General features: G+C 32.7%; 1 protein-coding gene across 1 annotated transcript in view; it reads left to right on the top strand.

Moving 5' to 3' along the window:
* The window catches only part of COQ3 (coenzyme Q3, methyltransferase), a 30,477-nt gene extending 22,684 nt beyond the window's left edge, over nt 1–7,793 (top strand). The window contains exons 6-7 of the mRNA XM_051997440.1: nt 4,211–4,370; nt 6,855–7,793. Of these exons, the coding sequence (XP_051853400.1) occupies nt 4,211–4,370; nt 6,855–7,039 (345 nt within the window). The 3' untranslated portion in view covers nt 7,040–7,793. The remainder of the gene's footprint in view (nt 1–4,210; nt 4,371–6,854) is intronic.
* Nucleotides 7,794–13,780: the final 5,987 nt, after the last annotated feature.

Genomic DNA, 13,780 nt, shown 5'->3' with positions numbered 1-13,780 from the left:
ATTTCTAGAAAATACTAATATAGTTGTTTGAACTTATTTCCTAAATCCTAACTCTCACTCTTAGTTGTTGAATCCACACATTGAGCTGGCTGAGAGTTTGTATGCCCATGCAAATAAAATTAATATAAATAGGTACATGTACATAAATGTGTACCTAAAATATTCCAGGGGAAAAAACCCAACTAGATATATTCATCTTCTTGTTTACCTGGTTAAACTTCTTACACAAATTTCATAACTCAGAAGGAATTGAAAGTAAATATTTCCTCTTGCTATGTACACTTTTTTTTACCAGACAAATCTTTATTATTATTTTTTTTCTTTTTTTCTTTTCTTTTTTTTTTCTTTTTTTAAATTTTTTTTAAGTTTTTATTTAATAATTACTTTATATTGACAGAATCCATGCCAGGGTAATTTTTTTACAACATTATCCCTTGCACTCGTTTCTGTTCTGATTTTTCCCCTCCCTCCCTCCACCCCCTCCCCTAGATGGCGAGCAGTTTTATATGTGTTAGATATGTGTGTTAGATATGTTGCAGTATATCCTAGATACAATATATGTTTGCAGAACCAAACAGTTCTCTTGTTGCACAGGGAGAATTGGATTCAGGAGGTATAAATAACCTGGGAAGAAAAACAAAAATGCAGATAGTTCACATTCGTTTCCCAGTGTTCTTTCTTTGGGTGTAGCTGCTTCTGTCCGTCATTTATCAATTGAAACTCAGTTAGGTCTCTTTGTCAAAGAAATCCACTTCCATCAAAATATGCCCTCATACAATATCGTTGTCGAAGTGTATAATGATCTCCTGGTTCTGCTCATTTCACTTAGCATCAGTTCATGTAAGTCTTGCCAGTCCTCTCTGTATTCATCCTGCTGGTCATTTCTTACAGAACAATAATATTCCATAACATTCATATACCACAATTTACCCAGCCATTCTCCAATTGATGGGCATCCATTCAATTTCCAGTTTCTGGCCACTACAAACAGGGCTGCTACAAACATTTTGGTACATACAGGTCCCTTTCCCTTCTTTAGTATTTCTTTGGGATATAAACCCAATAGAAACACTGCTGGATCAAAGGGTATGCACAATTTGATAACTTTTTGGGCATAATTCCAGATTGCTCTCCAGAATGGTTGGATTCGTTCACAACTCCACCAACAATGCATTAGTGTCCCAGTTTTCCCGCATCTATTTTTTATTTTTCTATAGCTGTTTCTTTTTCCAAATATTTGCAAAGATAATTTTCAACATTCACCTTTGCAAAATCTTGTGTTCCAAATTTTTCTCCCTCCATTTCTCCTTTCTTCTCTAAAGCTTAATCCAATATAGGTTAGACATGTGCAATTCTTTTAAATATATTTGTATATTTGTCATGCTGCACAAGAAAAATCAGATCAAAAGGGGGAAAAAAGAAAGGAAAAAAAAATCACCATAACAAAAAAAAAAAAGGTAAAAATATATGCTTTGCTTCACATTCAGTCTTTATGGCTCTCCTTCTGGATGTAGATGGCTCTTTCATCACAGACCTATTGGAATTACCTTGAATTACCTCATTGTTGAAAAGAGCCAAGTCTATTAGAACTGATCATCACATAATCTTGCTGTTGCTGTGTTGTCTTGATTCTATTCTCTTCACTCAGCATCAATTTTTGTAAATCTCTCTTTGTCTTTCTGAAACCAGTCCACTCATCATTTCTTTTAGAACAATATATTCCATTACATTCACATACCATAACTTATTCAACCATTTCCCAACTGAATTTGGGAATTCAGTTTCCAACTCAGTTTCCCAACTCAATCCCAACTTAATTTCTAGTTCCTTGCCACTATAAAAAAGGACTGCTACAAACATTTTTGTACATATGAGCCCGTTTCCCTTTTTTTATGATCTCTTTGAGATACAGGCTCAGTAGAGACACTACTGGATCAAAGAGTATGCACAGTTTTATAGCTTTTTGGGCATAGTTCCAAATTGTTCTCTGGATGTGGATCACAACATAGTATTTTCACTTTTTTTGTTGTAGTTTGCTTACATTTTGTTTTCTTTCTCATTTTTTCCTTTTTGATCTGATTTTTATTGTGCAGCATGATAATTTTAGAAATATGTATAGAAGAATTGCACATGTTTAATATATATTGGATTACTTGAAGTCTAGGGGAATGGGGGAAGGGAGGGAAAAATTTGGAATGCAAGGTTTCACAAGGGTGAATGTTGTATGTTTTGAAAATAAAAAGCTTAAAAAAAAATTGCTGTCCAGAATAGTTGGATCATTTCACAGCTCCATCAACAATGCATTAGTGTCCCAGTTTCCCACACCCCCTCCAACATTTATCATTAAATTCAAACTGGGCATTTTATTCTATCTCTTACAGTGTTTTCTTACAGAAAGTTATTGATTCACATTTTACAGGGAATCCTTTTTTCTAAGTATGATATTTCTTTTAGCTCATTCCTTTATAAGAGGATTAGACTGCATAGATTGTGAAGGTCAACCAATAATTTTTACATAAAATATTATTGGTATGCTAAGAAATTTATTAAGAACCTGAATTATTATTAAAAACCTGATAATAATATGTAAAGTGCTTGTACTTAGGAATATTGTTATTTTTCCAGTTTCATTTTCCAGGGCTTTTTTTTTTTTTTTTTTAATGTTTCCCATTTTAGAGGTATTTGTCACCTTATTTTTAAAAAGTTTTTTTTTTCATTGTGAACTTATACCAACAAACAAAAATTTCAGTATCCAAAGAAGAACAAGAAAGAGACTTGTGTAAGGAATTAAATTTCTGTTATGTGTAGATTTTTTTTTAGAAAATATATCTTTTTTTTTTTTCTCTCTCTCTTTTTTTAAAATAATTTTTTATTGATAGAACCCATGCCAGGGTAATTTTTTACAGCATTATTCCTTGCACTCATTTCTGTTTCTATTTTTCCCCTCCCTCCCTCCACCCCCCTTCTCCAGATGGCAAGCAATCCTTTACATGTTGAATAGGTTACAGTAGATATATCTTTTTTTAAAAATCACACACATATATCATAATAAAATTTGACCCAAACTGCTCTATTTTTTTGTATTACCTTTGTTCTCTTTTCCCTTTAGGTTATTTATAAATGAATTTTTTATTCATACTCTTTTTTGTATGTCAATCATTATTCACTTCACTCACAAACTACTCTCACCTTCCCCTTCATCAATAGATATCCTCTCTTATAACAAATGTATATCTAGTTTAGCAAAACTAGTTCACATGTGTCTGAGTATGCATATCTTATTCAAAATCTTGAGTTCCTAATCTTTCTCTCAAGATGTAGAAGGTATCATTGTCAGTCTTTTAAAACCAATTTTGTTTTGAGATCTTTTAAAGTTTTTTTTTTTTTTTTATATTATTGTTGTCATTTCATAAATTTTTTTCCTGGTCCTGTTCATTTCACTCTATATCAATTTGCAAAAATCTTCTCATGTTTCTCAGAATCTGTCATATTCATAATTTCTTATAGTACAAAAATATTCCCTTAAATTTATATTAACATAATTTATAGCCATTCCCCAATTAAAGAGGACCTATTTTATTTTCTTTGCTATTACAGAAAGAGATTCTGTAGCTATTATTGTACATATCGGTTCTTCCCTCTCTGATTTCTTTGGTATAGATGTTTAATTGTAGGTTTGCTGGTATAAAAAGTATGCTTAAGTAAGCATACTTAAGTAAATAAATTTAGTGACATAAGTAGGATTGAATCAGTTTACAGCCCTCCTTATAGTGCATTGGTCTGCCTGTTCTTTTATAAGCTTCCAATCATTGCTTTACTATCTTTACCAATCTGATGGGTATGAGGTTGAACCTAAAAACTGATTTGTTACCTTATCTACAGGTAGCATTTTTCAGAATCCATGTAACCAAAAATTAGAAAAAGTAACTGTGATTAGCTTTCTGAGTTGTGAAAATAGCTTTAATAAAAACCTGTCTTTGAATATGAAGATAGCCTTTGATGATAATTAGAAAGTAATAGACTTTTATCCCTCCAAGATCATGAATATTATTTTGATAAGTTATATTTTTCTTATATGCATCTCAACTACAATTGTTTTGTTGATGAACTTACCGTGGGACTATCTCAAATCTGTAACCTGACTTGTGCTACCTTTCCTTCTGAATTTTTTAAACTGCTTTTTTTTTTTTTTTTTTTTTTGTCTTGTTAGCCTGGAGGCTCTTTGTTCCTAACTACAATCAACAAAACACACCTTTCCTATGCTTTAGGAATTATTTTTGCTGAACAAATTGCAGGCATTGTACCCAAAGGAACTCATACCTGGGAGAAATTTGTTTCACCAGAAGAATTAGAGAGCCTTTTAGAATCAAGTAAGTATTAAAAAAGTCTTAATCAGCTTAAGTCCAAATAATTCTTTCCAAAACATAAATAAAAACTTCTTTAAAATGTGATCATACTGAAGTCTTGTAATATACTTATTGCTATAAATAAGATGACATATAAAGAAGCAAAGTGGGCCCCCCAAATTCAAGAGGAATCAACCTTTATATTTAGTGGACAAATAATTGTTTTTAGCTTTTAAGAAGAAAAAGACAAAAGAGAGTTAAAAGGGAAAAGGTAACATGGCTTTTGAAGGCATTAATCTCAACCCTAAATTGAAACCCAAGTTAGAATACTTACAGCCTATAGAAAGGCCTCAAAATATCTTCAGAACATCAAATAGTGATGATTGTGCAGTTGAGAAGAGAACTGGATGCGGTCTACAGGGGACTGGGAATCTGATATTGATTCTGTCACTAACAAGCTTAGTTTTAAGCAACTCACTTAGGTTCTCTAGATCTCATTTTAATCATCTTCAAGGGGCAGGGCTGCCCTTTTGCCAAGGTTCTTAACCTTTTTTTTTCATGGACCACTTGATTATTCTGGATAAGTCTATAGTCCTGTTTTCCAGAAAAATGTCTTTAAAGGCATAAAATAAAGATGGCATACATAAGATGGCAAAGAAACCAATTATATTGGAATGTAGTTATCAGAATATTTTTTAAAAGTAAGGTCATGGACACTACATTAAGCTAGTAATGAACACTAACCTTAGAGTCAAAAAATAGTACCAGTTGATACTTAGACAGATGTCGTCATTTGTTTCTGTTTTCTCCAAGTTGCCAAACGTGACCAGTTCCCTCCTTTGTAAAATGTGAGGGTTGAATTACATTATCTCTAAGGTCCCTTATGATTCTCAGTCTATGAAAATTAGGACAATGGGCTAGATGACTTACAAGAATCCTTCAACTACTCCTATGTTCTGTGATTCTAGTCACATTGGGCCAGGGTATACCTTAGGTCCCATCAGCCGATAAAAGCCCTACTGTCTAATTGCACCCCCCTTTATTCATTTCTTTACTTATTCATGTCCCCTCAGGTATTGAAGTGCTTCTAGTGTGAGCAAAGCCCAAAGAACCTTCATAACCTAGTCTTCTATTCTGTATATTCCTAGAGGCACTGTTATGAACTTTTTTTTTTTAAATGTTTCCCCAATTACATGCAAAAACAATTTTTTAACATTTTTTTTTAAGGTTTTGAGTTCCAAATTCTATCCACCTTTCCCTTATATTTCCCTTAGATGGCAAGCAATCTCATATATAGGTTATATATGTGCAGTCATTCAGAAGATTTATATGGATTTCTTTTTAATAATGGGTAGTAAGCCAAGAATGTTTAAGAGTGGGAAGAATCTACAGTGTTAGACAAGTTTACCTCAAAAATACTATGATGAACCATCTAGACTTCGTAGCTTCTTGGTTGCTATTAAGCACTGATCCATATATTTTGTGACCAATACACTTATTTGCAAATTTGTCCTACATATTGACTAGATTGTGATGTTAAATGTTTAAATTTCATAATATTTGATGCACCACTTTAGTGTAGTCCCTAATTATTTCATGCCTTAATTGCTTCAAAAGCCAGCTGATTACCTGGTTCAAGTCTCTTCCCATTCCAGTCTATTCTCCATTCAGCCACCAAAGTGATTTTCCTAAAATACTTGTCTATTATGTCACACACCTCTTAAGTGAATTTCAGTATTTTCTGGTTATATCCAGGAGCAAATACAAAATGCTCTGTTTGGCATTCCAAGCTCTTTATAACTCTGAGTCCAGTCTTCTTATACCTTACTCCTCAATCTGTACTCTTCTGTCCAGTGATACTAGCCTATAGGCTATTCCATGAACCAGATACTATTTCTTGACTATGCATTTTTTCTTCTTGTTCCCCATGCCTGGAATATTTACCCTTTTCTGCTATACCAGTTGATCTCCCTGGCTTCCTTTAAGTCTCAATTTAAACCTTACCTTCTACAGGAAGTTTTCCCTAACCCCCCTTTAATTGCAATGCCTTTCTTCTGTTAATTATATCCCATTTATTCTGTATGTAGCTTTGTTTGTCTATATTTGCTTGGATATTATCCCCTACTAGATAGTAAGTTCCTTGAGTAAAGACAGGCAAAAACTGTCTTTTACTTCTTTTTGAAACTCCAGTACTAGCACATAGTAGGCACTTAATAGATGTTTATTAAATTGAAATGAATTTTATAGTCCGAGTCAGAAATGGTTTGTTTTTTAAATTTCTTTTCGTACTATTTTAAAAATCAGACCTAAGAAGCTATCTTTATAGAGGTCTCCACATAGGTGAAATCTTTTCTTTAATTGATTAGAAAGTATGACAGCCTGTTCTAGTCAAGAAAAATATATTTCTATTATTTCAACTTTGCTTTTTCATCACTGATGGTTACATCAACATTCTGAGAACTATGATAGTTTCAATTTATTAAATTAGTTTTGTGATTTTTTTTTTAGATGGTCTTTTGGTCCAGACAATAACAGGGATGCTGTACAATCCTTTCTCAGGCTACTGGAGATGGACTGAACATACCAACCTTAATTATGCAGCTCATGCCATAAAATCTAGTGCAAAAGTGGAAACTGAAGAGCATCATACTAAAGCTCCTGGCATAGATGGCCAGGAGGCATCTCAGAAATGAATCATTTCTATATATTTTAGTAATATTACTTGCTATTCTAATGTTTTAAAATATGAAAACCTGTAAAAAATTAACTTTCTAGAAAGATCATGGAGGAAAAGAACAAAAAACACAAGAAAAAATTATTTTCAAAATTATAGCCCTGTTTTATTAATACTAAAATCTTAGCTTTACTAAAGTAGTATATGTAAACTGCAGGGCTTTCTTCAAGTTGGCATGTCTTCTCCCCTATTATCTGTATTTACTCTAAATTTTTCATCTTGTAGAAATGTTATTATCAAATCTTGTCTTTATTTTTAATTTTTTAAAAGGTATTATATTTCTCTTTATCTTAGTTTTAAATTGTCATGCAACTTAATAGTAAGATTTCATAGATTTCTCAGAGTATATTTTTTATGTGAGATATATTTGAAAATAGGTGGATGTTTTTTCTAGTCCATTGCAGCTACTTCTTGGGGCCTATAGATTTTTTAAATTTTATTTTAACTTTTTTCAATGAATAAAAAAAAAAAATTATTTGCTCTCCTCACATTTCTGTCTTATTGGGAAAAAAAAGAAAAGACAAAGTCTTTGTAACAAACATGCATAGAAAAGCAAAACAAATTTCTCCATTGACCATGTTCAAAAATTATGTTTGAATTTTTGCTCTTAATCCATGAATTCTCTATAAGGTAGTATGTATTGTTCTTGAGTCTTTCAATTTGCTTGTCTTCACAGTGTTGTTGTTTTATATAAAATGTTCTGATTCTGCTCATTTTATTCTATATTGGTTCATACACATCTTCCTAGGTTTCTTTGAGATTGTCATTTTCATCATTTTTTATGACATAGTTTTCCATTGCATTCATGTTCCATAATTTGTCTAGCTATTCCCCAGTTATTAAGGACACCCTACCTACCCAGTTCCATTCACTATCACTACAAAGAACTAAATAAGCACATAAATAAGCACATAAATACATTGTTGATAAAAATGTGAATTTGTCTTGCCATTTAAAAAAAAAAATTTAGAGATATGTCCCCAAAGTAACTAAGCTGGGAATATTCTTTGACTACTGGGCCTGTATTTCAAGATCAAAGAGAGACCTAAAGATTTTTTGTAGAGGCAAAAACCTATTAAAAATGCAAAAAGCAATCACCTGTTATTTGGTATGTTTTCACTCACATGAGGGAGGGCCTTGTGACAGTTTTAAATATATAAGGGCATAGGATGAGAGGTGGAGAGCAAATAAGCCTTACTTCATCACAACAAAAAGATAAAATTTGATCTTCAGAGGGGCAGGGTGGGATACATTCATGACATTCGTTCTTATGCAAGATGATGAAGAAAGGAGAGAGGAAGAGGATGAATGATCATATGAAAGGTTCTCTCCTGATTTCAAAACTAAATTATTCCAGGCTCTTACCACTCCTTTCAGTTTGATATGTTATCCCAGGGTCATTGCTCCCCTCCCCTCCCACCAAAAAATCTTGTTGGACTACCAAGGATTTTTTTTCCTTTTTAGGTAACTTTTGCTTCTGTATTAAAATTAGGGTTAAACTTTCGAATTGATAAATTTAGGTACAAAAATGCAGCTTTTTATGTAAATCCCCAAAATGTTCATTGTGACAAGTGATCGATACTTTGAAATAGGTTTTAAAATAATTCAGTTCTACAAATTGCAGTTTTAAAAAGCAGATAAATTTTACTCCAAACTAACTCTTAATAATTATTCTTTGTCAGATATAACTACTGAGTGAGAAAGACTATATAAGATTAGGGCTGGATATGTGATTTCATTGGTATGAGGAATGGAAGAATCTTCCTCAACAGTGCTCTCTGACTCCTTCTCTGCAATTTAGAGTCTGAGATACCTCTAGAGTATTAAGAGGTTAAAGACTTTGGCAAAGATCCACAACCAGTATAGGTCAGAGGGAGGAGTGAATCCAAGTATATCATGCTATCTTTCAAATGCTGTAAACTAAATATATTTGTCAGATGGACACTAAGAAATAGTAGAATGTCTGCTTAATGCCATTAAGTTCACAATGAAGAATATTATGTCTAGGAGGTCAATTTGTAGCTTTTCAACACTGATGGTTTTTATATCAACAGTATAATATTCATACACTTTAGTCATTTTGGGGATGCCAATAGAATTTGAACTGTCTACAATCAGGAATAGAGCAGCTATGTGTCAAAATGGTTAGAGTGCTAAGCCTAGAGTTAGGAAAACTCATCTTCCCAAGTTCAAATTTGGCCTCAGACATTAGCCATGAGCATGGGCAAGTCACTCAACCCTATTTGCCTCTATTCCCCATCTTTTAAATGAGCTGGAGAAGGAAATGGCAAAGCATCTAGTATCTTGCCAAGAAAACCCCAAATGGGATCATGAAGAGTTGGACACAATTGAAATGTCTGAACACAAGTCGGGAATCTTGTGAGTCATATTTAGCCTTACTGTAACTGCTTCCATCTGCAGCTTTTCAATATAATTTTAAATGAGATAAAATCACGTCAACAAAAATTTTTTTCTTTAGCTATGCACTACTAAATAAGGGGATAAAAAACCAACTAGAAGTGCATTCTTCCTTACCAACTCTTTATTTGAAACTGGTTTCTAAATGGAATAACTGCAAAAGCAACGTCAATAACAATAATCAATTACCAACTTTGTTTTATTTTAAAAGTTTTATAAATGCTTTTTTGTTTTATGTCATTTTCTTTTCCCAATAAACACCCTTATTCACTACAAGGAATTTTCCCTTGTAGCAGAGGAAAAATGGTTAAGGAAAAGCAGGAAGCAAAACTTAAGCTTTCACAAAATTCTCCATGTAGAATCCTGACTTCCTACTAAAAGAAATGTATTTCATCACCTTTTCTCTGAGACCAATATTAGTTAATAGCAATAAAAGTTTGGTTGTGTTGTAGTATTTATTTACATTATTTTAGTTAAGTGTATTCTATTTCTGCTTTCTTAACTCTATAAATTCATACAAATGATGTTTCTTTGAATTGCTCAATAATATTCCATTGCATTCATATGTAGCACTTTATTCAGCCATTCCCCAACCAGTAGGCACCTATTTTGTTTCCAGATTTGGAAGAGTCCTATACCTATTAAGTGTGAATTAGCCAATGTGGTAATAGTTATTCTTTGGTAAACCATTCTCAACCCTCATTCGTACTAGGATTCACATTCTTAAAATTTAGAAATTCTTAAAGATTTAGTTGCATCTGTTGCTTTTCATTTACTTTGAAAGAGTTTATTAAAAAGTTACTCTCCACATAATTAGAATTGATGCTGGAGAAGAGTTTAATCAAATTTGAATGAAAGAGTAATGAGCACAATGGTCATCATATTTTTTCCCTTTAAAATGAATATTTCTAAATAGTGGGCTAAACCTCAGGAACCTTTTTAGAAAAAGAGATAGCTTATTTATAATAAAAAAATTAAGTTATATTTTTAAAGGCAATGATTTAGAAATTATAATTTAAAGGAACCATAGATAGGAGCCAATATCAACAGAAGCATACACACTTGATAGCATGATATTTTTCGCAAAGAAAAAGTTAATTGAGTTGGAAAGTGATGTTAGGAAAACATTTGTCGGGGGCAGATTACCTTGCCAGTTATATCAATTGTAGGGATACATGTAAGGGGGTAATCTCTTTTGCTCTGATAAGCCAATTAAATTGTAGGGATGCAGACTTTCTGAGAGGAGACTGAGCTACCAAGGAAAGAGGAGTCTATGTCATTTTGGTAATAAATAGATTTTATATTAGGTTGTTTTGGCAACTTTACTTATGAAACCCAACCCTTAGTGGCAAGCCCATTCCCCACCAACAACAGACCATATCAGATGAAGAGAAAAAATAAGGTATAGTGCCAGAGATGGCCCATGGTCATATGCAAATGTTCCCCTGAGATAGTGGAACTTGTTTTGCTATTTACATTTACTCAAGTTAGTTTATATTAACTGAGATTCTAGGTTATACTTCCTGGCTGTGGTACTCCCTTTGTACAAATAGTAACACCATAAATTATAGGATATTTTAATATTTGTTTCTGAGACCTAGGTAAACTTAGGAGAAAGAAGAAAAAGGAGCTGAACAAATGGAATATTTAAAGCTGAAAGGTATGACAAAGAGAGCAAAAAAAAATAAGCTTATTTCTCAGCACCATATAATAGCTTTTCAAAAATAGATCAGGTTCTAGGGCACAGATAAATTATACATAATTATAAAAAAGCAGACATACCAAACATTCTTTATAGATCAAAACACTACAAGCAAAAGACAAAGACTTAAATGGAAGCTTAATGTTAACATCTTGAGTAATGAATGGGCCAAAGAACAAATTAAATAATGACTATAAAAAGGAATATTACCATAATTTCTGGTATGCAGATAAAGCATTCTCAGGAACTTCTGGCCAAGATAGCTTCCTGAACAGAGGTAGACCATCTTGATAGCATGTACATATTCTTTCAAAAACTTGAAATTTGAGAAACTAAAGTGTCCACCTTAAAACTGTAAAAAGCCAACCAGATGCCTATGAATAATAGGAATGGCAGGGGGAGGAGGAGGAAGTAGAGACCAGCAAAGCCATCTCAGGAAAACAAAATAATAGTCTTTTTTTTTTTTTTTTTTAATTTTCAGTACTTTATTTTTCCAAATACATATAAAGATAGTTTTCAACATTCATTTTTGTAAAACTTTGTGTTCCAAATTTTTTCTCCTCCCTCCTTTATCTCCTCCTTCCCCAAGACAGCAAGTAATTTGATAGAAGTTAAATATGTGCAATTAAAAAAAATTTTTTAAATTAAATCAAGTGCCCAGGCCTGCTCATCCTCAAAAATTTCTAAATTTCAAGAATGTGATCAAAGAACTAAGAATGTTATGAAATGCAAAATGAATAATTTTGATTACATTAAATTTAAAAGATTTTGCACATACAAAACCAATGTAGCCAAGATTAGAAGAGAAGTACAAACAATTTTTATAGACTGTGTTTTTGATAAAGGCCTTATTTCTAAAATATGTAGAGAATGGACTCACATTTATAAGAATACAAGTCATTTGTTTACTTTGGAAGAGTCTTATACCTGTTAAATGTGAGCCTAGCAAATATGGTGGGAGTTATTAAACTATCTTTGGAAAACAATTTGCAACCTTCATATTTACTTAAACTCACATTCTTGAAATTTAGAAATTCTTGAGGATGAGCAGTCCTGGATGTGTTGCAATATGTATTGTATTACTCATTACTTTATTCTTTTCCCCCAAAAGTCACTCCTTCCCCAAACTTCCCATTTTTAAAAACATTTTTTTTTTTTTTTTTGAGCAGTAAAGGTTTGAAGAGGGTCATTACCAGATTCAGAACATGAGGGCTAATTTTTTGCTCATAGCAACTTTCAAAAATGAGCTAATTTATAGGAGTGCTTCATCCTTGAACTTTTGACACAAAACACAGTAAATCAAAGGGGCAGAGCAATCCATTAACCAATATGCATTTAGTAAGCACCTGCTATGTGCCAGGCACTATGCTAGAGGAAAGGGATACAAAAATAAAACTGAAAGAGTTAACAATTCAGTTTGGTTTTTTCAATCACATCTAACTCTTCTGTGACCCCATGTGAGCCTTTCTTGAGAAAATTACTGTAGTGATGTCCTTTTCCTTTTCCAGTCCATTTACAGATGAGGAAACTGAGGCAAAGAGGGTTAAGGGACTAGCCCAGGATCACTCAGCTAGCAAGTATCTAAGATCAGATTCGAACTTAGGAAAACGAGTCTGTCTGCCAGCAGACTCAGCACACTATTCACTGTGCTATCATTGTTAACTGACCATTTCTCAAAATTTCCCATTCCAATGTTGCAGCCATTTCTACTTTCTAATTGCTTATGTTCTCCTTTGAACTTTTTTGTTTTCTGTTTTTTTAAATGTTTTATTAATGTTCTTTTCTTTTTTCTTCATCATTACCCACTAATACATCCATTCCCCAAATACAAGCTCTCCTTTTAATGAACATGAATAAATGTATGCTTTATTCTGCACCACTAATCCATTACCTTTCTTCCAAGAGACTAGAATCACACTTCATCAGTTATCTGAACTCATGACTAGTCATTTTGGGATTAAGTCTATTCTTCAATCAATCAATCAACAAATATTTATTAAGCCCTTACTAAGGTACTGTGCTAAGCATGAAGATAAAAAGAAAAAGAAAGCATTGTTTTTGCCTTTGAGAAGGTTATATTCCAATGTTAAAAGGAAAATTCTTTGTTGGGGCTTTGACCTTGATTAAAAAGACAAAACTTATCACTGAAGATCAGCAAGGGTTTTGAGATGTGGCCAGCTTTTACTGATAACTTTTGTAATGAGATTAAAGCAAATGAGATAGATCCAATTACTGAGAGGGGATGGGCCATTGCATTTTAGTTCTTCCTCAAAGTAGCGAGTAGGTGATAGTTTGTTAGGTACAAACAGATAGCTAATGATTTGCTAGATGATAAATATTAGATGATAAATATACAAAACTATAGACAGGGTGACACTTTCTTCCAACATTGATAAGCAGGTTTAGAAATAATGAATCACTGAGTCAAGCTTAACTTTCAATAATGTACCTGAGTTAGATTGCACAATAGGTATATAGCCATATCTATTTTGTGTGTGTGTGTGTGTGTGTGTGTGTGTGTGTGTGTATGTGTGTGAGAGAGAGAGAGAGAGAGAGAGAGAGAGAGAAAGAGAGAGAGAG

This window comes from Antechinus flavipes, chromosome 4 (assembly GCF_016432865.1).
Source record: "Antechinus flavipes isolate AdamAnt ecotype Samford, QLD, Australia chromosome 4, AdamAnt_v2, whole genome shotgun sequence".
Classification (NCBI taxonomy): domain Eukaryota; kingdom Metazoa; phylum Chordata; class Mammalia; order Dasyuromorphia; family Dasyuridae; genus Antechinus; species Antechinus flavipes.
The sequence above is the reverse complement of the archived record's forward strand: the minus strand, read 5'-3'. Positions and strand labels throughout refer to the sequence as shown.